The 23,949-nt window shown below is 49.0% G+C and overlaps 8 protein-coding genes across 8 annotated transcripts; 4 read left to right on the forward strand and 4 right to left on the reverse strand.

Annotated features, from left to right (window-relative positions):
* Positions 1-2,462: 2,462 nt before the first annotated feature.
* On the forward strand, positions 2,463-6,405 carry HD556DRAFT_1442682 (quinon protein alcohol dehydrogenase-like superfamily; the record flags this gene model as incomplete). The annotated part of the gene is made up of 11 exons (XM_041306492.1): positions 2,463-3,416; positions 3,477-3,497; positions 3,552-3,620; positions 3,674-3,844; positions 3,900-4,150; positions 4,418-4,469; positions 4,523-4,686; positions 5,049-6,093; positions 6,143-6,163; positions 6,215-6,277; positions 6,331-6,405. The coding sequence occupies 11 exons, from the start codon at positions 2,463-2,465 to the stop codon at positions 6,403-6,405; spliced, it is 2,886 nt and encodes a 961-aa protein (XP_041160934.1).
* Positions 6,406-9,472: 3,067 nt separating this feature from the next.
* Positions 9,473-9,926, forward strand: HD556DRAFT_1367800 (uncharacterized protein). The gene has a single exon (XM_041302847.1). The coding sequence runs from the start codon at positions 9,534-9,536 to the stop codon at positions 9,870-9,872; it is 339 nt and encodes a 112-aa protein (XP_041160935.1). The 5' UTR covers positions 9,473-9,533; the 3' UTR covers positions 9,873-9,926.
* A 99-nt stretch (positions 9,927-10,025) lies between these two features.
* On the reverse strand, positions 10,026-10,743 carry HD556DRAFT_409890 (uncharacterized protein). Its single transcript, XM_041310528.1, has one exon. The coding sequence runs from the start codon at positions 10,574-10,576 to the stop codon at positions 10,178-10,180; it is 399 nt and encodes a 132-aa protein (XP_041160936.1). The 5' UTR covers positions 10,577-10,743; the 3' UTR covers positions 10,026-10,177.
* Positions 10,744-11,947: 1,204 nt separating this feature from the next.
* On the forward strand, positions 11,948-13,103 carry HD556DRAFT_1474475 (D-Tyr tRNAtyr deacylase-like domain-containing protein; the record flags this gene model as incomplete). Its single annotated transcript, XM_041308503.1, has 6 exons — positions 11,948-11,990; positions 12,044-12,116; positions 12,213-12,399; positions 12,453-12,531; positions 12,584-12,627; positions 12,683-13,103. The coding sequence occupies 6 exons, from the start codon at positions 11,948-11,950 to the stop codon at positions 12,863-12,865; spliced, it is 609 nt and encodes a 202-aa protein (XP_041160937.1). The 3' UTR covers positions 12,866-13,103.
* Positions 13,059-14,722, reverse strand: HD556DRAFT_1236369 (uncharacterized protein; the record flags this gene model as incomplete). The annotated part of the gene is made up of 6 exons (XM_041297820.1): positions 13,059-13,312; positions 13,362-13,533; positions 13,587-14,094; positions 14,140-14,414; positions 14,467-14,538; positions 14,591-14,722. 6 exons carry the CDS (start codon positions 14,720-14,722, stop codon positions 13,059-13,061), a joined length of 1,413 nt encoding a protein of 470 aa, XP_041160938.1.
* Positions 14,723-14,919: 197 nt separating this feature from the next.
* On the forward strand, positions 14,920-17,731 carry HD556DRAFT_1367830 (uncharacterized protein). The gene is made up of 6 exons (XM_041302848.1): positions 14,920-15,319; positions 15,368-15,769; positions 15,820-15,942; positions 15,994-17,231; positions 17,289-17,375; positions 17,432-17,731. The coding sequence occupies exons 1-6, from the start codon at positions 15,032-15,034 to the stop codon at positions 17,463-17,465; spliced, it is 2,172 nt and encodes a 723-aa protein (XP_041160939.1). The 5' UTR covers positions 14,920-15,031; the 3' UTR covers positions 17,466-17,731.
* Positions 17,732-19,653: 1,922 nt separating this feature from the next.
* Positions 19,654-20,708, reverse strand: HD556DRAFT_1431892 (uncharacterized protein; the record flags this gene model as incomplete). Its single annotated transcript, XM_041305059.1, has 3 exons — positions 19,654-20,223; positions 20,282-20,550; positions 20,606-20,708. The coding sequence occupies 3 exons, from the start codon at positions 20,706-20,708 to the stop codon at positions 19,654-19,656; spliced, it is 942 nt and encodes a 313-aa protein (XP_041160940.1).
* Positions 20,709-21,982: 1,274 nt separating this feature from the next.
* Positions 21,983-23,695, reverse strand: HD556DRAFT_1367846 (uncharacterized protein). The gene is made up of 7 exons (XM_041302849.1): positions 23,415-23,695; positions 23,222-23,329; positions 23,046-23,088; positions 22,966-22,986; positions 22,856-22,887; positions 22,649-22,792; positions 21,983-22,433 (listed from the first exon to the last, which is right to left on the reverse strand). The coding sequence occupies exons 1-7, from the start codon at positions 23,612-23,614 to the stop codon at positions 22,238-22,240; spliced, it is 744 nt and encodes a 247-aa protein (XP_041160941.1). The 5' UTR covers positions 23,615-23,695; the 3' UTR covers positions 21,983-22,237.
* Positions 23,696-23,949: the final 254 nt, after the last annotated feature.

The raw sequence follows: 23,949 nt of genomic DNA on the forward strand, positions 1-23,949 counted from the left end.
GGTAGGTTGTAAAGTGATTCTAAAACACAAAATGCAGTTGAGAGTAAGTATGGATTGGAGAACGTCGAGTTCTGCAGTTAGTAGAGGTTCAGGAAGGAGGGCTTTTATATGCCCCAGATAACAGGCTGTACATGCTGTACAGCTGTTCTTGGTTTGCGTCACAAGCTGTGGCTTATCGATCTTCTGATCTCTGGAATATTTTTAGCGTGAGACCCGACCATTGCAGGGAATCTCGTTCAGCTATGTAGTAGCGGCGAGCGCTATAACACCGTGACATATGCGGCTAATGGGGTCAGAGATTAACGCCCTACCAACAAAGAGCAACCTCCAGGGTTATTCTCCGTAGTAGAAGGTTGCTTATACGAACCTCATTAATTGGAACTTGACAGGAAAAGAGAGGAGATAAAGCTGGCTGGCTTTGCATCACCAGCTGCAACGTTGAAGTTGAGAAGGAGATAAAGCTGACCAAGGTTTGGCTCTGCGTAACCAGCTGCAACGTTCAAATTTAAGTCGAGGAAGGATATCTGCGATGATGGGCCAAGAGTCATGCGTTCAGATACCAAACGAATGCACTGGTCAACCCAGCACGTCTGGCTGCGACCTGGGGAACAACTGGACGCGAACCTGAGCGCTTCATCAACGAGGACTCTACACAATCGGGATTAAAATTCAGCGAGGTGAAAAGCATAACTTGAAATCCGATATTCACAAAGTCGACGACAGCCTGAATTCACTATTCCGATCTCTTGCCTGTTGCAATCATCTCAAAGAGTACTGAGAGGATATAAGAATGCGGAATGCCCCTCGGGAGTGCAACATGTGACTCGGACACTGTAACCTACACGAATGTGCAGCCTTTGAATTCCCTTAGTAATGGTGACTCTACTGGGACCATGTTAACAAAGTATCCTTCAGGTCTAAGACAGACTTAACTTCCCTCAGCATGAACTCAGCATCATCCACATTACATCGGCGCATCAGACCCTGCTTCGGCCCCTCTTAACCTTATTGGAGTCATGAGCTAATCCGAGTCGTGGCTCAGCACACCAGCCACCATTGAGTACTGAGTCATAGGTGGTTGGAATACCTCTGTAAAACTTTCTGTCAGGGAACGGGCGCAGACGTAGTACGCCAGGGTGTCCAAAATGGACATATGTCGGGTTTCAAACGTGAAATAGGTAGTTTGCATTCCATTCAAGCGCAGATCTTTCGGGATTGAAAGCTTCAAGCTTCAAGAACAATCGTGTATGCACCCTGAGCACTCCGAGCATTCCGTCGTCAACCAGTGCGTTCGAGACAATGCTACTGGTCCTCTGAAGATTTTTGATATCGTGTAAGAGTGCTGCGTGCCTGGCCCAGAGGACCCCCTCATTTGCTACAAGAGCATGCGTGCATAGTGAGCTCGTGTTGCCAGCTTCCGTCAGTCCTCGAGATCGTATAGATGATCGCGAAGCTCGATGACGCCATCACATACGTCTTGGAGGAGCATTCTCATTGAAGGAATGACGGTCCTTGATCGATCGATCGTTGATCCGGGACGCTGATTGAAAGCATACGACCGGCCTGGGAAGAGAAGGTTCGAACGTTCAATAATTGGACTCTTCAATGTTTGAATTTTGAACGTCCAAGTAAACTAGCCCGCTGAGCATGATAATACAAATAAACTCCGGTCGATGTACGACAACGTCCTCATCAACTGCAAAGGTCTCCCAAACACTGGTACACCTACGCGCAGGAGCTCATTTCACTCTCTTCAATCCGCAGCTGGCATTCTCTGTTCAGTGATGATCATAAGGGATCCTTCCGTTGGACGCTCCACTCATAATCCAGTGACCGCCCATCTGGAGCAGTCCTTTGACGCCCACGCTATATGATCGATAGCAGTTTTTGGCAGTTTATATGCTGAATCCCGCGCGCATATGTGGCCAGTCAGCATTTTTCGCTCCGTGTCCGCATGGTGGCCAAACTTATAATCGCGGAATGAATTGCCTTGCAGTGCAGTAGTAATCAGGAGAAGCTACGCAATGGAGTGAATTTCCCACTTTCAAGACCCAGCGATGCCGGCAGGAACGAAAATATCATTTTCCTCGGCCCGACTTGGAGGTGTTACCACCACAGCCAACCAGCATCAAGCAATTGATTCGTTACATTCATGTTATCACTTATCAGCACAAGATAAATGTAAGAGATCTCGGGTCGACTGACTTGGACATGGCCGGGCAGTGACAACATCATGTTGAAACATTGTGAAAACGACCACGGCGCCTACTGAAGAAACCTCCTGAAAGAAGCGCTGAAGACGTTGCTAAACCGTTTGCAGGACACCACGTGTCTACAGCAAGGGGTTCAGCGATAGTTAGCATCTTACAGAAAATGCAACTTAACGACTACTCGCCATAGCGCATGTAAGTGATTGCTGCTCCCTCAATATTCCTACTGACCGAGACACCGAACAAGATTGAATGGCGGTCACCACCCGCAAAGTATTCACAAAAGCGCCCGCCCAGTCTGTTGAACTGACACTCAAGGGTCATAAGGAACGTGTGCGCGAAGTAGCTTTCATCCTCGGTACCCGTCTCCTCGTCACTGGCTCGGCCGACAATAGTCTTCGGGTGTGGGATCTGGACACGGGGAAACAAGTGGGAAAGCCCTTGTTGGGACACGATGCCGAAGTCTGGGCGGTCTCGGCGTCCCCTGATGGACGTTGGATAGCGAGTGGAGGAAGGAATGGAAGCATCTTGGTGTGGGAGGTTGTGACAAACAAGAGAGAGCTCAAAAGAGTGCCCGTCTCGTTTAAGGGCCATGAGAATCAGGTTCTTGACATCGTATTTGCACCGGACAACAAGACATTTGCAAGTGCATCATGGGACAAAACGGTATGCGTGTGGAAGAGGGAGACGGGCAAAATAGTCCTCGGACCGCTCAAAGTGGGCAACATAGCAAACTCGGTGTCGTACTCCCGGGCTGGGACAAAACTAGCAGCAGGCACAGATAAGCACATCATCATTTGGAATTCAGGAAGTGGAGAAGAGTTGCTGAAAATAGAACAGCGGGCATGGCGAGTCGCATTCACTCCAGATGGTCTCCGTCTCGTCAGTGGAAACCAGAATGACATCCGAATATCAGATGCTACCACCGGAGATATCATCAAACAATTCGACGCGCACACCGAATTCTTTTTATCACTAGCCATTGCTCCCAATGGCACCAAATTCGCCACCACGTCACACGACAAGACGACGCGGTTCTTTGACCTGACCACTTTCGAACCCATCGGCGAGCCACTCGAGCACCCTGATCTAGTCTGGTGTGTGGTATTTTCCGAGGACAGCAAACTCATCGCGACTGGCTGTTGGGACGGACATGTTCGCACATGGACAGTTCCTCTGAGCGAGTCAGAGAAGGAGCTTCAACAGGTGAGCAAAACATCTCGTCGTATCACACTTCACGCCCGCTGACCTGTCATATAGTTATAGTCCACTCAGAAAATTCTCAATGTACGCCACTTTCACGCTCGTTGTTTTGTACGATCCCTAATTTCAGTCCTGCAGAAAACCATCCCAGATCCACGGCCTCGCCCAAAACGCGCTCCAATACCGACTAATAGATTCTTCGATGATGTAAGTCCATATGATACAGTAGATTTGATGCACATTTCACTATCCTTTGACAGTTTGATCCAACTGAGCGCAACAATCGCGCCGGCACTACGCGCAACGCCAAAGGTTTCAAAATCAAAAACATGGCAGATCGTATCTTTTCTCGTTCCTCCGCTTCCCAGGACCCAACTCCTCGCCCACGCGAGATTCCTCTTGTGAACGTCTCTGCAACACGAGGCAAATATGTACGCTTTCCTGACTTTTCGACATCCATCTCGTAACCTTGATGTTGTCTCGCAGCGCACCGCTAATGCCCACAGTGGAAACAGGAATAGGTTGTTGAAGGCACAACGTCCTCCTCGCAACTGGCAAGGTCACGCTGGTGCCTCAAGCAGCAGCACGCCACCAGCGGGCACATCCAATGTGGTCAATGAAACTGCGCCAGCAACGTTGCAGACTGGAAATGCCAACGCTTCTGCTACCACTAACCACCCTTCTCCGTTGGACATTGAACATGTTCCAGGCATTAGCTGCTTTGCAATTCTTACAAGGTACTTCCCGTGTCTTGCACGAACCTGACCAATAAGTCCTGCTGCTCCGCGCACCAACTGAGTGTCCTTTCCCTTCCAAATCTTTTTTGTTGGAGAAGATATCACGCATGCACAAAGTATTCGAAGACACATGTAATTTCCAAAATACACTGCTTTATATCTGACTAGTACTTCGACCTCATGGTGTCACATCCCGAGCATAGTCAACCTAGTGTACTACAATGACTGTACAAGTCGTTATTAAGAGACTCGTTGAACTGCATATAGGAACGCTGGCCCTGAAATTGGGGCAAGTACGACACCCGACTTGAAGAGCTTGGTCAGGATCTTCTCCACGTCAGACACTTCTGTCCTGCGTCCCATGATAAGCAGGTGCCACTGAGAGATGAGGACATGGAAGCACCTATTGAGGAGCGAGGTTCTTCTGGAGGATGTTTCCTCCCGACCAAGGTTTTGGCAGAGGAACACCAGGATGCCCGGGGCGAGGGGGTCCACATTATTGTGAAGACGTTCGAGAGCAGTGACGCCATTCTACAGTGCGCCCTCATAGAGCACATTCGAGGAAATTGAGACAAACAAGGGCGCATGCAGACTCGAAATAGGTCTGTGACCAAGTACAACCAACTGTTCGAAGAGCGATTGTGTCAGACGAGCGCGTGCCGCATTCTTCAAGTTATTCAGGATAATGACTGGACCAAGCTGTTGGTGATGGCCGAGGACAACTTGCTTACAGTCAAGCACTGGAAGGATTGAGACGCGCTGAAGGTACGGTATGGATAACGTACAACCTGTATGCGGGACACCACGTGTCTGCAGCAAGGCCGACATGTGGATGCGCTAGCAACAATAGTGAGGACCTATAGGATATAAATATTAATTTAATCGCTACTCACCATAGCACGCGCGAGTGTCTGCTCCCCCACTCGAAGCTCCTGCTGACCGACAAATTGAGCAAGATTGAATATCGAATGGCGGCCACCACTCAGAAAGACGGTCACAGGACATCCACCCCACCAACTCAAGAGGAAACATCTCAGCCCACGCTCACGCTTGTGGGTCATGAAGAATGGGTGTCCGGCGTAGTTTTCATCCCTCGTACGAACCTCCTCGTCACTAGCTCCGCCGACAAGACTCTTCGGGTGTGGAATCTGGACACAGGGAAACAAGTGGGAGATCCCTTGTTGGATCACGATTGCGCAGTCTGGAAGGTCGCAGCGTCCCCCGATGGACGTTGGATTGTAAGTGGAGGATGGAATGGAAGTATCCTGCTCTGGGAAATTGCAACAGACAAGACAGATCTCAAGAGAGAGCCTGTCTCGTTCAAGGGTCATAAAATTCTGCTTCGGGGCCTTGCATTTGCACCAGACAGCGAGACATTTGCAAGTGCATCGAATGACTTGACGGTATGCGTTTGGAAGAGGGAGACGGGACAAATAGTTGTCGGGCCACTCCGACTGGGGGAGCTGCCAAACTCGGTCTCGTACTCTCAGGATGGAAAAAACCTAGCAGTAGGCACCGACAAACACATCATCGTTTGGAACGCGACGAATGGAGAAGAACTGCTCAAGATACAAGAGCGGGCGTACAGAGTCGCATTCACTCCAGATAGTCTCTGTCTCATTAGTGGGGATTGGAATAACATTCGAATCACAGATGTTGCCACTGGAGACATAATAAAACAGTTCGACGCGCACAACAAACCCTGTCAATCATTAGCCATTGCTCCCAATGGCAGCAAATTTGCGACCACTTCAACCGACGAGACCACCCGGTTCTTTGACATGAATACATTCGAACCTATCGGCGAGCCACTCGAGCACCCTGATGTCGTCTTGTGTGTGGCATTTTCCGAGGACAGCCAGCTCATTGCTACTGGCTGTGAGGACAAACTCGTTCGCACATGGACAGTTCCTCTGAGTGAGTCAGAGAAAGAGCTCGAAGAAGTGAGCAAGTTCTCTCATCATGTTATGCTTCCACTGACCTGTCATATAGTCCACTGAGAAAATTCTCCAGGTACGCTTTCACGCTCGTTATTTTGTACGATCCCTAACTTCAGTCCTGCAGAAAACCATCCCACGTCAACAGCCAAGATGTGCTCCAATACCTACTAGTAGATTTTTTGATGATGTAAGTCCATACGATGCGGTATATTCGATGCATGTCTCACCATCCTTTGATAGTTTGATCCACATCCTCCACCTGGACGTAACAATCCTGCTGCTACCACTACATGTCATGCTGCCGTTGGATGTTGAACGTGTTCCGGGCATCAGCTGCTTTGCAGCTCTCACAAGGTGCTTCCCGCGTCTTTCACGTACTCGACGAATAAGTCCTGCCACTCCCCACACCCGCTAAGCGACCTCATCCTATCCGAACCTTTTCGTTGGCATAGATACAACTGCTGCATTGATTTTCTTTCAAATACTTATGCAAATCAATGTTACTCCCGATAAACGACTGCAATTGTACTATGATACACAACATTGTTCGAAATGGTATTTTCTCTTCCTCCTCCTTTCGCGAACCCTGGACAGAACGCGAAAAAGCAGTCAAGAGTCAAGACTCCGATCTCGCATGCCTAGACAGCCTACACCACCTCGGACTATCAAAAGACCGCAGTTTTGGTCGGTGTCATCGATATCCCCGCAATCTCGACTAAAGCACTTGCTGAAAGTGCAACCTAGATCTTAACCAATCCACTGGAGAGTACTACACAACCACCCCGGCTTGATGAAGGAAAGCCAAATTGGTATGTCCAATAACTGATGTTTGTATCTCAACGTTTTCCATGTTAGCTTGGCATCATCAGCCAGAGTCCCAACAATCTGATACAGTTGCAGTCTTGTATGATGCCGTTGCCAACGGTGACCAGGGCATAGATGTTGTCGGCGGGAACCATTCAGTAAGTACTGGTGCAGTGATATTCACGAGTTACAGTATTGGAAGGACAAAATTCGTTCACCACTACAGACTGGTCAGTAAGAGCACAACAATGCACAGGAGCTCGTTTCACACTCCTCGATCCACAGCCGGCGTTCTCTGTCCAGTGGTGATCATCAGGGATGCTTCCGTCGGACGCTCCACTCATAATCTACCACCCGTCTGGAGACGCTCCAACAGTCCTTACACAGTTCGACGCCCACGCTATATCGATAGCAGTTTGTATGCTTAACCTCGCGCGTATATGGGCCAGTTCAGCATCTCTCGCTCCGTGTCCGCATGGCGGTCAAACTTGTAAAAACTTGTAATTGCGGAATTGATTGCCTTGCGGTGCAGCAATGGCCAGGAGAGTATACAATGGAGCGAAGTTGCCACTTTCAAGACCCAATGATGCTGGCAGGAACGAACATCTCATTCTTCCTCCGCCTGACCTGGACGGTGCTATTACCACATCCAATCAGTATCAAGCGATTGATTCGTTACATTCATGTTACCACTTATCAGTACAATATACATGCAGGAAAAGATCTCGGGTCAACTGAGTCGAACGTGGCCGGGAAATTACGACAGGTTGAAACACAGTAAAAGTGGCCATGGCGCCTACTGAAGAAAGCTCCTAGAAGAAGCGCTGAAGATGTTGCTAAACCGTATGCGGGGCACCACGTGTCTACAGCAAATGGTTCAGCGATAGTCAGTGTCTTACAGAAGATGCAACTTAACGACTACTCACCACAGCGCATGTAAGTGATTGCTGTTCCCTCAGTGTTCCTGCTGACTAAGATACCGAACAAGATTGAATGGCATCCACAAAAGCGCCCGCCCAGCCTGTTGAACTGGCATTCAAGGGTCATGAGGAACGTGTGAACGAAGTGGCTTTCATCCTCGGTACCCGTCTCCTCGTCACTGGCTCGGATGACAAGAGTCTTCGGGTGTGGGATCTGGACACCGGGAAACAAGTGGGAGAGCCCTTATTGGGACACGATGACAAAGTCTGGGCGGTCTCGGCGTCCCCTGATGCGGACGTTGGATAGCGAGTGGCGGATGGAATGGAAGCATCCTGGTCTGGGAAGTTGCGACAGAGTGCCCGTCTCGTTTAAGGGCCATCAGACTCTGGTTTATGGCATCGTATTTGCACCGGACAACAAGACATTTGCAAGTGCATCACAGGACGAAACGGTATGCGTGTGGAAGAGGGAGACGGGAAAAATAGCTCTCGGACCACTCAAAGTGGGCACGGTAGCATTCTCGGTGTCGTACTCTCCGGATGGAACGAAACTAGCAGCAGGCACAGAGAAGCACATCATTATTTGGAATTTAGCGACTGGAGAAGAGTTGCTGAAAATAGAACAGCGGGCATGGCGAGTCGCATTCACTCCAGATAGTCTCCGACTCTCCGTCTCGTCAGTGGAAACCAAGGAGACATCCGAATATCAGATGCTACCACCGGAGACATCATGAAACAGTTCGACGCGCATACTACCGACTCCTTTTCATCACTAGCCGTTGCTCCCAATGGCACCAAATTAGCCACTGCATCACACGACAAGACGACGCGGTTCTTTGACCTGACCACTTTCGAACCCATTGGCGAGCCACTCGAGCACCCCCATCGAGTCTGGTGTGTGGCATTTTCCGAGGACAGCAAACTCATCGCGACTGGCTGTGTCGACAACCATGTTCGCACATGGACAGTTCCTCTGAGCGAGTCAGAGAAGGAGCTTCAACAGGTGAGCAAATTATCTCGTCGTATCATACTTCACGCCCGCTGACCTGTCATATAGTCCACTCAGAAAATTCTCAATGTACGCCGCTTTCAGCTCGTTGTTTTATACAATCACCAAGTTCAGTCCTGCAGAAAACCATTCCAGACCCACGGCCTCGCCCAAAACGCGCTTCAATGCCGACTGATATATTCTTCAATGATGTAAGTTTATATGATACAGTAGATCTGATGCACGTCTCACTATCCTTTGACAGTCTGATCCAACTGAACGCAACAATCGCGCCGGCACTACACGCAACGCCAAAGGTTCCAAAATCAAAAACATGATAGATGGTATCTTTTCTCGCTCCTCCGCTTCCCAGGACCCAACTCCTCCCCCACGCGAGATTCCTCTTGTGAACGTCTCTGCAACACCAGGCAAATATGTAAGCTTTCCTGACTTTTCGACATCCATCTCGTAACCTTGATGTTGTCTCGCAGCGCACCGCTAATGCCCACAGTGGAAACAGGAATAGGTTGTTGAAGGCACAATGTCCTCCTCGCAACTGGCAAGCTCACTGGTGCCTCAAGCAGCAGCACGCCACCAGCGGAGACATCCAATGTGGTCAATGAAACTGCGCCAGCAACGTTGCAAACTGGAAGCGCCAGACCCTCTTCCCCACTAGATGTCGCACATGCCCCACGCATCAGCTGCTTTGCAGTTCTCGCAAGGTGGCTCCCATGTTTATCACGACTCGCTTCAGATTCTCGCTAGGCTTCTTGTTCCTTTTGAGCATTTTCGTCGGAGTAGATGTCACTGGATCCATCGGATACTTATACAATTCAATGATGTTCCCGGTAGAGGACTACCATCGTAGGCAGCATTCTCTCGTTCAGCTGAATAGATACCACTCGTTCACCGGTCATACCGAATTTTCTGGATTGCTTGCGCTAACAGAGCACACAATGATATGTAACCTTATCCCATACTCGCATGGCCCACCTAATGTATTGACAAAGCATCTATCGACTGTCGCATGCAAGAAATATAGCGCATTCCATATCCTGATTTCAGCATAAGCATAAAGTACTTCCAAAAGTCAAACACCGCATACGCGGAGAGCAGCACGCGGACCACTATGCAGGTATACTGATGTACCGTAACATTCGCGCACGCGACGAGACTGTCGCATGATAACCGCCGGCTCGCTGGAGAAAAGGGATAACCTGAAGACACCAACAGGCTGCCAAGATGCGACAAGAAGTGCAAGGGAGCTGGCCTAGCTGGCCGTGGCGTCACCAGCCATGAACCAGTCCTACACATAACAGCTCGCGCAATCATAGTGCGCGCATAGGATCCGCAGCAGTGGAATAACTCGCGCCATCTAGAACGCAGTCCCGCCCGATTGTGTCCCCGCATACTGGCTCTTCACGTCGTCGAGGTCTGTCGTGCCGTCCTGACTCTTGTAATCATACGCACTCATGCTGGCCATATCGGAAGCACCAGCAGCAGAGGAGAATGAGCCACGCCTCTGTAAACGGTCTGACTGCGAGAATGCCATGGCAGAACCGCTAGTGCTTGCGGTGCTTGGCGGTCCAGCATCCTGAGAGATGATGGAACTGGCGTAGCTACCGTTGTGGCGCAAGATCATGTCCAAGAAGCGTGTAATACTGGTCAGGAGTTTGATGAGTTTAATTTGATAGTGGAGTGAACATACGATGTAACCATGAACGGTCCTCTCGGCTTCATCGAAACATGCCGTTCTTGCTGCATACACCCGCATCTTGATTGTCCGAGCAACTTTATCTCAAAGACCTTGTGTCAGTCAGACTTACGTTCACCCAATTGCTAAATCAGACATAGATATCCAGGTTCGTCCCCCTGGCCTGGGCCCATTCGAAGGAATCACTCACTGGCTCGCATTGATCCGGATAATATCTTCCTCGCAAATCGTGGGTGTGCTCTTTACGGACTGGCTGCATTTCCCAAGGTCAATAATGTCAGTGGGTTCGGACCTATCCCGAATTCTACGCGGGGCGTTGAAGATGACACCAAAGGTACGAACGCCCTGCACGGACATATGTCGGGTTTCAAAAGCGAAAAAGGCAGTCCCCGTTTCAGTGATATTTGGGCGCTGATCTACCGTAAAGCCAAAGATCCGGCACCGACAGGCATGTACCACCAGGGTCCCAATGATCTGCGATAATATGAGGAGTTTGCGAGACATGGAAACAAATTTGATGATATGCGAGTCGGAGATCCCCGCACCCCCGGAAATGATATGCATCAAGCCGCTTTTTTTCGATTGAACAGTTAAAGATGTGACTAGTGATCACCCACGTCATCCTGTGTTTAACGGAAATAGCCTGCTTTTGAACGCCAGATCATAAGAGAACGCCCTGAGATCGAATCGCTATTAGATGACAAATGTGATGGGTGACGAAAACTCAGGCTGACTGAGCTGTTATAACGGAATCTGGGAAACGACAACTTGAGGCCACACAACCAAATCTACAATGATGAGAGCATGGTAAACTTACATAAAGAAGTCATGTCTTGCAAACCTAGTACCACAATTGTTTCCCCTGATCCTGTGACAGTACGTACTCGTCGTGCACATGTCCGAGCATCTAGTATGTGTTTTGCCGCGACCAGGCATAAGTAAGAGCCGACGGAGATGCATCACGGTGGAGTGTCCGAGTGGATGAGTAACTGCCGGCAGACTGTCGTATCCCTCCTTGTGAGTATCTGCCATCTTTTTGACGTGGCTAGACCACTGGTTCCTCGATGGGTATTGACTAGTATTGAGTCATCAGTATGTACTCACATATTTCGGCCGTTAAATCAACGTGTCATGATAGTACGAGTGCCAAATACATCATGCACATGAGTCATACATCGAGCTCCGGGGATGCACAGACGGCTTACAATATTCATCCAGTGGCCCATTGCGCGATGTGAAAATGTTGCAATGTCATAGTGGCATGAGAACAATGTACCTGATAATCTAAAGATAGCGACCACCCGCGGGGCTTTCCTGAATGAGTCATCATACACAATAATCTTCAGTACTTTATCATGTAATCAATCTTATTGTCGGACTGTCATCACTCTAGGTCAGCGCTAGCATCGACGGCCCGCCGCGTAGCACAAAATGAGAGCTGTAGTTCAACGCGTCGCATCGGCCTCGGTATCAGGTAAAAACTATTAGCAAATCCATCAAAGCTAATGTACCTAATCTGCATCGCAGTCGACGGAAATGTGATCTCAAGCATATCCCGAGGACTGATGGTCTTAGTTGGAATCGGTACTGGTATGGATATGTATGCTGTGCAGATACACAGCCAATGAGTACCTGCACAGGATAGATGACACGCTTGCGGATGTCGAAACATTGACCAACAAAATGCAAGGATGAGCGTATCTCGGCCCTTGTCTTCCGTACTGACCACTAGCAATAGACTCAACATCCGCGTTTTCGATGCGGATGGTTCGATGTGGAAGTCGAACGTCAAGGATATCGCTGGCCAAGTCCTCTGCGTCTCCCAGTTCACGCTGATGGCGAACACTACCAAAGGCAACAAACCTGATTTTCATCGTGCGATGGTGTGCCATCTCAATTTCTTGATAATTTAACGCCAATTGCATTGTTTTTCCAGTCCTCGAATGCCTCCAGAGAACTGTATGCAACGTTTCTTGAGAAAATGCGGCGTCTGTACGTGCCGGATCGAATACAAGGTTAGCTTCGTTCTCGTCGAGTGCACCATGACGTGGTTAATGTACTTTCCAGACGGGCAATTCGGTGCTATGATGGATGTATCGTTGACAAATGAGGTATGGCGTATCGCTACTCGAGCTTTTTATGCGGTGATGCATGCTGGCTTCATAGGGACCTGTTACTCTGACGTTGGATACTCGGAAGTTTGAGTATGTTTCGGTTTCAGGAGGTGCAGACAAGAAATCGAGTAAGAACGGCAATAAAGAGGCCAAGAATCAAACGGCTGACGCTGCTGGTTCGAGATCTGTTGCCAGCGTCAATCGCTCGACTGATTCGGAGGTCGACGTTCCGTAGTGTTCGTGTGCGCGAACAATGTCAATTTCTTTGACCCTGTTGCCGTTCCTGACAAGGTAAACTGAACTGCGAAAGTTAGTTTTGTAGGTTTGGATACTGAAAAGCCGATGTCACAGTAAGCTGGGCCATGTGGCATCGACTCGGAAGTGTGACGGCAGAAAATACGCGAGATGACAGCGACAACTGTAATCGGCTACAACATACCACCGACAAGAGCCACAATGGCTTTCGTACGCCACCTGACCTTTCTTTCTCCGCCCCTCCAAGGCACTGCCCAACGATGCAGTCCCTTAATTTCATCCTGTAATTTTTGACGTAATTCATCTGATGAGGTCGCCATCATGAAAGACAGCTCTGTGTCAAGGTTCGTTGAACGTGAGTTCAAGTTCGTCGACCCAAAAAGCGTGAGGACTGGCGGTGAATCTACTGAAGGAGAAAGCCAAATTCCTGAATGGAGGATATGAGATTTGATAACGCTCCAAAGCCAAGTACTGACCTTTTGCGTGGTACGTCCAACCATCCCTCTCCCACTCTTTAAGGCTGACATTGTGGTTACTTGAACAAGGTCGTCTCGCGGCTCTTACTGCCGACATAAAACGTTTCTCCAATAGGGTATATCCCTCAGGGATGAGTCCAGACAGGCCTCCAGACCCATAGAAACCATTTGCCTGAGAACGCAGGTTACATCATGATCAGCAGGCTGATCTTGGGAAAAAATCACCTTCGGACTGGCTGCTATGATACTGCATCCAACGTTAGATTTCAAAATCAGATCTTGGTATTCCTTGGACAGTCCAAAGTAGCCGCTTGTCAGATTCATAATAGGTTCTTGATTCAAGCGGTCTTCGCGAGATGCCAAGTGATCGAAGAGCATCGACAGAGTATGTTCCTCTTCTCGGATATTGAATTGCCCAGCTTGGATCACGGGAAAGATGACTACATCCGACGAATTTGTCTGTTCTTCACTGCTGGTAGAGGACACGGACGAAACCAGATGTTTCATTTGAAACTGTGACAACACACGCTCTGCCTTGGACTGGATCTGCCACGGCAAAACAGACGTGTCGTCCCAATGAAGGGCAGGTCCATCTGGAGTTGCCAGCACTCGATACGAAAAACCAGAGACGGCCTGCAAGAATGAGAAACAGTAATCTGCAAGAGCAGGTTGTGCGCTGAAATGGAGATATCGATCTTGTCTATTCGAGAAATATGCCTTGTTCAGATTCGCTCTGTTATTTTGTCAGCTGAGCATTTTTGAATTCCAAATGACTGACCCGCTAATCATAACTTCATCGTCAGAACCGTAAATTTTGGCGTGCCAGGTGCCCCAACCTTCGTTGAATCGAGGAGGGACTATATTTGACATCGTTGCGCTGAGCTTTGGACTCCGAAATAGGGATATATGTACTCTATGCTCATAGTTCCGTAGGAGGGGAAGAAGGGAGAGAATGGGAGATGATGGTCCAGGTCGAGTAGACCGGTTGTAGTCCAAGTTTAAGTAGAGGTGCAGACCAGGATTCGTCCGAAGTGCATCGTTCAAAGCGTTTATCTGGTGACTATCAGGAAAATACTCTTTGTCGGAGAATGTATGATGTGCCTACCAGCTCTGTCTCCGAGAAACCAATGTATAATGACGACAGAAAAATCCGCCGCCGTGCACGACGGATGATGTTCTAGCATGCACACCGTCGGAAAATCTCATAAAGACAAGATACGAGCGCTTACAAGTAGATTCGCGTAAAAGTCAGAAGGCTGTGAAAGCACATGCACGTCTTTGGACGCTACCTTGAAGCTCGGCTGTTTCTGCGCGAGACAAGACACGAATTCACGGATAGTAGGATCAAATTTGCGCGTCATAGAAAAGTTGCGCGCACATTTGGAAATAGTAAAGGATTTCAGGAGTTCCTTGTGCGTGCCGGAGTGCCTGCATACGTTTCTGTATGCTACTGCGAGCATGTAAGTATTGGGTGCTATTTACGCCGAAAAGGCAAATTTAGTAAAAGCGCACTGTTGACTAAGCGAATGATAACTAAGTATGGCTGCTGCGCGTTACAGCCTGCATCACTTAGACACCAGCGGAGTCCCGGCATGGGACGGTTTTAACAACGAGGCTAAACCTAAACTGCTGGCTGTTTCTATCATTCTCTTTTTCTTGAACTGAACACGATGCTGGCGAATGCTACAGTCGAAGTGTTCAGACTGGCAAAGTCAAGTGTTATCCAGGCATCTGTCACGCTGTTGACCTTCCCAGTCCAATTGCTAGGTCGCATACGGAAATTGGGCACAGATGACAGATGGATGCACGGCTCCGAGAGTCTATTCGTCTTCGGAGTTAAGCATGACCTGTCCGATGAATTCCTGTTATCACAGTCTCCTCCCCCACCTGTATCTGCCCCTTTACCAGGTCCATGGAGCTTTCTGACGTCTTGGTATGTTTTTGGATTGGTCATTATGGTGTGTTATACCCGCAAGTAATGTGCACTGTGACTGACTTTGCACTAGGCGGTTCTCTTACATCGCATACGGAACATCGTAGTGCCCAGGGACGAATTCATGACCCGTTTCACTCGCACTACAAGGCTCCGTGCATTCCCATACTCTGCTATCCAATCTATCTTCCCCCTGGATCTGTCGTCTTCAGTAACTCGTCTCGTGCTTCGTTCGCCCTCGCTATACTTCGTTTCCAAGATGGTCGTTATATGGTTCATCGTTCTCGCTCAAGCAGCAGACAAGTTTCCAACGTGGAACTTGTCATGGTTGCAGTCAGCGGGGACTTATGTCGCCAAGAGAGAAACTGCGGATCTCTGCTGGTCCACTTTTTGTGCTGTTTGTGGTGTTTTATGCATGGAAGGACTAACACATGGTTTGGAAGGCGGTGCACACCGCCCTTCGCCATTTAATCTGGTGCGGTTCTAGCGTAATGTGCAAGATCACTCACTTACGTGAAGAAAAAGCTTGGCTATGCTTTTCTTTTGCACACATACTCTTCCCCAGTGACTCACTGGATAACGCTCGAAGGCTCGACTTCACGGCCAGACAAGCATGTTGTATTTACTATTCTGTTACCTTTGCTTCAGGTTCGTTAGCTTACCTCGCCTCATGGGATGATAGTTAACAACCCTTTCTAGCTCACAATCATCCACTTGATTGGGACTAAGCAAGATTGGTCGTCCCATCGCCTCTTTCCATCGGCGTTCGTGTCGCTTCTTGCACTCATCCACTTCCATTCAGTTCTATGGCTATCGGACTCATCTTATCCTCTGCTCAGCTATGTGCCTTGCCTGTTTGAATCTTCCCTTCTAGCCGTCATATTTCTGGCTCTATTCCTCAATGCCTTTACCCAAATTGCTACGGAGGGTAAAGTCTCTCGTCTCCTATTTGGCCACCAAGCTGCTCTTATTCCGCAATGGGATGAAGACTTCTCGGTCGCATTGTTACGCATGGGTACGGCAAGCCTCGAGGCCTCGAGTGTATTGGGCCTTGGGAATCAAGTGGGCGGTGTTACTGCGGTCACGCCCCTTCCCCTGAACGATGGAACTTTGGAACTGAATCGGTTGGGGGTGGTTTCGCTTTCTCCAGCTGTCGAAGGCCCCATCAAACGCCGTCGTTTCAAGAAGGGTTTTTCCAATGAAGTCAAGACCATCAAGGTCACAACGACTGGAGGAGATATCTGGTTTGATACGGCTTGGTGCAGGGATCTTGCAAGACTCGGAATGAGTTTGGTGCAATGTGCCAGAGGGCTGATAATGAAATCTTGGAATGCACTCAGACGAAGGTCGCGAAAGCCGCCCAACTTCCCTCCTCGACGTATAGTGGTCAGAAACGAGGCCACTACGAGTGAGCGGAATCAAGATTTAGATGCTGAAGAGGCCGAAGAACAAGAAGAATTGTACAAACGATTCATTAGGGGAGAACCCATGGACGAAGACGATGAAGATTTTGAATATCACCCGCCGGAAACGGAGCGGAACGGGTCCACTAGCCCCAGTCCGTCGAGGTCCGAGCATGGCAGCGAGGAGGAGGAGGAGGAGGAAGGAGAAGAGGTTCCAGGGCAAGTAACAGACGAGATTGTCAACTTGTTTTCGGACCTCTCTTCCACTCCCTCAGCCATGACTTCTGCCTCGGTCTTGATGGCACATATGACCCATAATTCGACATTGCCAATGACAAGACAGCGATTCGAGCACCTGATGTCGACGCCTTCTCAACGGAGTGACAGTTTCCTGAGCGACTGGTCGGACGTTGCTGCAATCCGACGACCATTTTCCAGCGGGACTGGAACAACACATGAAGACTCGCAGGACACAATGAGAAACTGTGTGATATGCACAGTCGAGCCACGGCAAATCATATGTTGGCCATGTCGGTGAGTAATCAAGCGCGATTTCTTTTTGGGATTGATGTGAGACTGACTGCTCGGCAGATGTCTCGCTGTGTGTGATGACTGCCGCGAAAATCTTGCGTCACGTTCGTCTGCATCTACTCACACGTGCCCTTGCTGTCGAAGAAAGTGAGTATCTTTACAGGGCGGTAACCAGACTGGAATTGACGTTTCATTTACTGCAGCGTGGATGGGTATTCGAAGATCTACATCCCCTAATGTGAAGGGTTTTATTGGGTGGATTTGAAGAATGTAATATTACGATAGCAGGTGTCGCTATTCCTGACGTGGATCGTAGATAATGGCGCGTTCTGTTAGTTTTGTAGATCTATTCTTGCGAACCTTGGCATGATAACGTGTGCGGGGAAGACCCGGCTGACAGTATCAAGGGAAGCAGGAGACTTTAGCGCTAAGCTCTAGACTAATTGTTGACTGCATGCGGGAAGCTCTTAAGGAAGTGTCCAAGGAACGTATCTGGTGCTATCTCACCTCAGTTCGAACAATGATACGCCACTAAACCCGTTAACATAACGTTTGACTAGTAATTGCAAATATGAAACAGGAGATCGGCACCTACTTACCAGTACTAGTCGCCACTGCCACGGAACCGCTCGTGCAGGGTATACGGATCGAGCGATTAATAGCAAAAATCCGCAATGGCCACACTACCCCAACCAGTCACGACACTACTACGCCCGCTTGTCACTGACAGCCCTAGTACGTCTAAAGCCACTAGCCAGTGCACGTAGCAAAGCATATAGCAAAACTACGCAAAAGCCACACCGTGACAACTGCCGACTGGTCTTATCAACTATCTTATACGTACACGACACTCCGGCCAGGACGCACAGGATCGCAGACAAATCACCCATCGGAAAGAGCTCGGGTGCCGCCATCGCGTGCGTCATATAGTAAAGCGTACTAAGCGCTGCCTTCAACGGCGTTCAGCCCGCAGCGGTATTCACGCTGTGGCGCCGGCCCACTTACAAAACAGCACATGACACCCACCCAATCGGACGCCAAGGCACATCAATACATTGAATATCTCAAGCCCCCACGTTCAAGCTTTACACACCGCTGCGTCGACTCGAGCAAACGTACGGTCATATGCCTCCCCGCGCCAGCCGAAGCGATCTATAATTATTACTGGCTTATCAGTTAACCGCTCGTAATAGAAATAGCTCCCGGGTAGGACGGTACATACGAGATTGCAGGCCAACGATATCGGCCGTTTGGCAAGGACGTTTGATTGGACATGCGGCTGTGCGGGCGCCTTCGTGTAAACGATATAGTGAAAAATGCAGCATCAACGAAACTCATGCAGACCAATATAATATCCTCCCGCAGTATCAGTCGAGGACCGCACGACCACACCATGCAGTCAACCCACCAGAAGCGATGCATTGCATGATCAGACCCCCTCCCATTGATGTCGGACGCCCATAAATGTCAGACTAAACCCGAGCATTAGGACTTTCAGGTACTACTCACACCCTGAATAACATTTCGATGCTGGTCACACCCCCAACCCATACCAAGCCAAGCCCTGTGATTAGTCTTCGGACTCCATTGATTCCGGGAGATTCGCGGTTAGGGTTGTTCCTGAAATACGACAGGCCTAGTGTGACTTGACTCGCGGGCCCAACGTGTGTCCGATCGTCGTGTATGACTCGTATGAGTGAATTGCATCGTGTCTGTGATTCTCCTCGTGAGAAGACCAATTATATTGGCTGTGACCCATGCATGCCATGATAGAAGGTCGCGACTCTGGTTTGAGGACAAGTTCCGTTTCCGTGATACCGTTTATACAGTATAGGCTATGCATCGCTAGATGATGTAAAAGTATGTACGAGCGCTATAAGTAAAAAAAACAAGGCAATGTGCTTGGCGACTACCAATCTTCATTGATGCTGCGTAGGGCTGGACGTTCTCGCACGACTTCCGCGTTTCAATACAATTGGGTTTCATTCATTCAACAACATTGCCCGGTGGTCAAGGAAATTTTTAGAGTGACACGGCCCTCGCCTTGGTCTCGGTTAGATCCAAAGTCCAGACTGTTCGCAGCCGACCAAGCATGCGAAGCCAGAAGGCCCATCGGACCCCGGGTGTTGGGCGTTTACCGTCAACGAGTGACGTGCTTTCTTATTGGTATGATTTGCATCATGTGCACGCAATAACACTTAATTGCAACGTGGTAAATTCACGGTGATGGAGTCACTGGACGTCAGATCTGATGAACATGTGGTTGGAGTGAGATAAACGATGAGGATCATGGTATTTGCGATAGTATGACGATAAGCTTTTTGAGCACGAGGCTGATGTGGAATTAGTCTTGAAAATATAGCGACACCACAATAAGGTTACGAAAAGAATAATAAGATCATCGAACGAATATGAAGAAGGATATCTATGCAGCGACTTGCATCACTGGATTCTTAAAAGGAAAATGCGAATAACGATTGTGTGGCTTGTTGGAAGCCGGCTGAGAACGTGAACTTGAATGAGGCACGGGAATAGGAAATGAGCGTAGCAAGTCTAGTGTAGATGTAGCTTGATACGACTTCTTCGGGGGTGGTGGGGGAGGAATCACGAGTTCCATAGCATCATGGTGTGTATTCACAGCAGGATTGAATGAAGAGTTTGGCACAGCCTCTGGAGTGAGAGGCTGAGGAGAGCTCCCAGATGATGAAGAATGGGGGCTAGAAGGATCCAAATCTGGGCAGCGAACGTGGTGCGAACGGTTGTATTGTGAGTGCGCGTGGGATGGAGAGTAATCTGCGAGTCTGCGGAAGTCGTGGGAAGGAAGAGCGACTGAAGACAAGCCATCGTGATGGCTGAGAATGTCATCTTCGGTAATTGACAGATCAAAATCAAGCACGTCGAGGAATTCTCGTTCAATTCGGCCGACATCACGTTTGCCGAATACGCCGGTGCAAAGAGCCCAGTGAACATTTTTAAGTGTGGAATCGTTTGAAAACTATTATGGTGGAGTCAGGGGTTGATGACATGGGAGAAAGTACTTGGAGTAAACGTACCTTGCTAGCGATCATTATGGCGCCAAGGAAGACACGCTCGCACGCCCACTCCTCTAGGGCGATTTGCAAGTGAGGTTTGGCGCGATTGATGTATACGAGGGAGACGAGAAGTGTAGGGAGTGTGACTTCTGCTCTGGTGAGAACATTTGAGACAAATGTAGTGAATTTGGTGTGCTCTGGGCGGCGAGACACGCTGCGGCCACGATGAGATGATGATGGACGACCCATAGCGTAGTTGACGGTGTCTACTACGCAATCAACGACATATTCTGGAAACATTGTTAGAATGAATGAGACATTGTAAAGTGGAGTACTATGACATACCGATAACAGGTCGTGATAGCTTTATTTCGAGGAGCTCCAAGAGAGCAGGAGAATGTAGAGCAGGGTCTACGAGGCTTGCCTTGTGGATTGGAGAAGAGACCATTGCTGTTGCTATTGCTGTCTGAAGTAAATGGATGATAGCCTGAAGCGAGGACGGCTTGGTGGGGTATTCATGTTGGATGAATGGTGTGGTATATAAAGGGACACCGGATGGGAGGAACAGCAAGAGAGCCGGATCGGTTACTTACGAAAAGGGACAAGTTGACATGAGCGATTAGAAAGGAAGGGCCGGAGTATTGCATAATCGGTTTCGGCTTTCAGTGTGCTGTGGTTGTGACTCGGCGTCGGTGAATGAACACGAATACACTGCTGCCGTTAAAGGGCTTACAATTACATCCCAATTTGGATTTAATGTTAAATTCGGCAAGACGCGGCACAGCACCGTAACAATCGCAGTGTCATTAGCCGATACGAGCGTGCACCACCAGCCAGCGCCTGCCGCCGGTTGGTTTACGTTCCGATGGGGACAATGCGAACAGTGTCAAGTGAGTGAGGTAGTACTAGCTAGTTCGGCTTGAAAGAGGGTACAATATTTACCCGAGTTAAGTATAAGTATACCTGTATGACGCTAATATGGAATCTTCTGTTCAAGTACTTATAATAACTTATAATTTCCCGCCACTTCAACAGAGCTTCCGAGCGCAATCTTACCACCAGAATCATCTAGTAGGAACGTGTCGGTTACAACGGCCGGTACGGTAGAAGGCTAGTCATGCTGACACGGGTTCCGCGTAGAAGGGAGTCTCCATCGACGATCTACCCACCCTTAGCTGCGATTGTTGCGGGGAAGATGACTCACTCCACTTACCAATACAAGTTACTACCCTGTATCAGATCAAAGCTTCTGCCCATCCGAGTCGGATGTATATACACGTCGATTGTTCTGGTATACGAGTATCTTCATTACTTACATAGAGAGATCCCATGTCAATAGGCCTGTGGCGCCCTCCGATATACTCAGATACCAAGGGCATTTCAAGCCACTTCCACAGGAACACTTGGCCTGTTCACAATCATACAAGGCCAAGGAACCGTACGTCCATCAAGTGCGGTGTTTTATCACCTCCGTTCATTATCATGCGCATCCAACGCATGTGGTCCTTCCGGTGTCTCAATCAGAATGTATGGTAGTACCCATTCGTAGTCATGGACAGAGTAGATCTTAATGCGGAGCCACATCTCAAACTACTTAGCGTGCACTGGTCGTCAGGAGAATCACTCCAGCGCTCACGCCAAGGCACAAAGATAGTCGTCGAAATGAATCAGGCCTACGACACAGCATCACAGGGGAGCAGATCATCATCGATCAGTCACGGAGTTCAATAAAGTCATTTATCATGTATGTGATATAGTACAACTTGTAGTCACAGGAATCCATATGATAGAACCCACACCATCCGTCCCTAGCTGTCCCTGCATCGAGCCCCCAAGTCACTAAAGCCCGCATCAATCAAGCGAAGAAAACTCAAAACAAGCTCGTAGGTTTGCGGCCCACAAAACGATTTTCTTTCCTTCACGCTTGCCAAGCAATTACATACCAAACTGCGACCATTGTCACCTGTCACTGGTCAATCATGCAGTGCCACCAGCCACTGCACTTCCGCTAGCACTCGTACTTCCGCTAGGTACGTTGCCACCTGCTTTGCCACCACGGTTTTTGCTACCCTTAGGCCGACCTCGTGGGCGTTTCGTAGTGCTAGGTTGTTGATCTGGCTGACTGTCGCTTACAGGCCGTTTCTCCCCATTTACCCGACGATCACGCAAATACCTATTTAGGAAAGAGCAAGTAGTTAGCACACGCTCACGAAGACTACGCAAGGCGGCGGCGGTTTACAATCCCCAGAGAATGCACCCGAGCCCGCCGTGCGACAGGACCAGTACACTCCTGTGGCGGGGCGCCGATCGCCAGAAACATGCTGCGGCGCACACACAAAACCGGGGAGAAGTTCCCTGAAACTACAGCCGGAAGGAACTTGGACTTACTGAGACGTCTTCTCATCAAGCTTAGTTTGGAGTGGGGGAAGCGGGGGCTGGCCGAGCTCGGTCCGCAAGCGATCAACGTCCGCTTTTGCGATAGCATATTCACCTTCTTGGAGGGTTTGGATTTGTTGCCTTAGATCCACACATCTACACAGTGGAATGGATTAGGACGCACTGCGGGGGAATAAGAGACGTGGGAAGAATACGTACTCTCGTGTGATGGATGCTTCGAGGAGATCCACCTTTGGGGAAAGGTGAAAGATAGCATGTGAGCAATATCATCCTTAAATGGTACGTTTAATACCGACGATGCAACGCACCTTGTCACGGTCTGCATTTATCTGTCAGCAAAATAACTGTTATCAATATAATAACATAAGCTGCGTGACGGAATATATACCTCTGCGAGTGCGTTAAGTAATCGTGCACGTTCGCTGTCCAATCTGCCAGAGGGCAATTAGCAAAAACTGTCAGTAGCACGCGAGAAATCAAAAATGGACGAATCAGACACGGTCACGATGGATTGGGAAAGGTAATGTGATAGATTGGTCGAATCATTGAAAAGGTTATTCATACCGGTTTTTTTGTTCTTTGATGTCCTGAATTGTCTTATCCTTTTGTTCGAGGGTATTATGGGCAGCAACTATATTAGCGGTATGCAGTTGCAGTGTCAGGGAATGTTTTCTGCCCACAGCTAGTTCAGTACCATACTATCACGATGTTGAGGCAATGACGAGCCCAGTCTAGTTTAATGACGCGCAAAACTCACTTGAGTTCAGCAGTCTTGGCAAGCTGGACGAGTTCAGTCGTCCAATTACCGGTCGCCACAAGCGGCTGCGGCTTTGGCGTCACTGGTTGTGGAGCTGTAGTAGTTGCATGTGGTGCTACAGTACTAGGGCCTGCAGCGGGTGCAGACATTATCATTTGGCCATAATCGTTGGATGATGAAGCAGGGAACTGTTGATACATTGCAAATGTCAGAAATCGAGCCAGCTACAGCGAAGGGCCCTGGGGTCTTGGGTAGGTATGAGAGTGGTTGAGTGCAGAATTTGCTAGGACTCCGTGCACTGCTAGCAGGTGTTTGTCTTTATTAGGAACCAAGGCTTTCGACACGCTTTGGGATACTTACTTCATCTTCTTTGAACGTAGATTCGAAGACGATGTGCAGATCTGGCCAGAGATTTTCATGTATCATTTGCGGCAGAAGCTTGGCGACCCTGCGGCTCTTCAGAACACTGTGTATCCGAGCACATCAGAACTTCTTTCTAATTGCTGGAACACCAGCAAACGAGTACTGCTGTATT

The sequence above is a fragment of the Suillus plorans genome, assembly GCF_016647745.1.
Source record: "Suillus plorans strain S12 chromosome Unknown HD556scaffold_24, whole genome shotgun sequence".
NCBI lineage: Eukaryota > Fungi > Basidiomycota > Agaricomycetes > Boletales > Suillaceae > Suillus > Suillus plorans.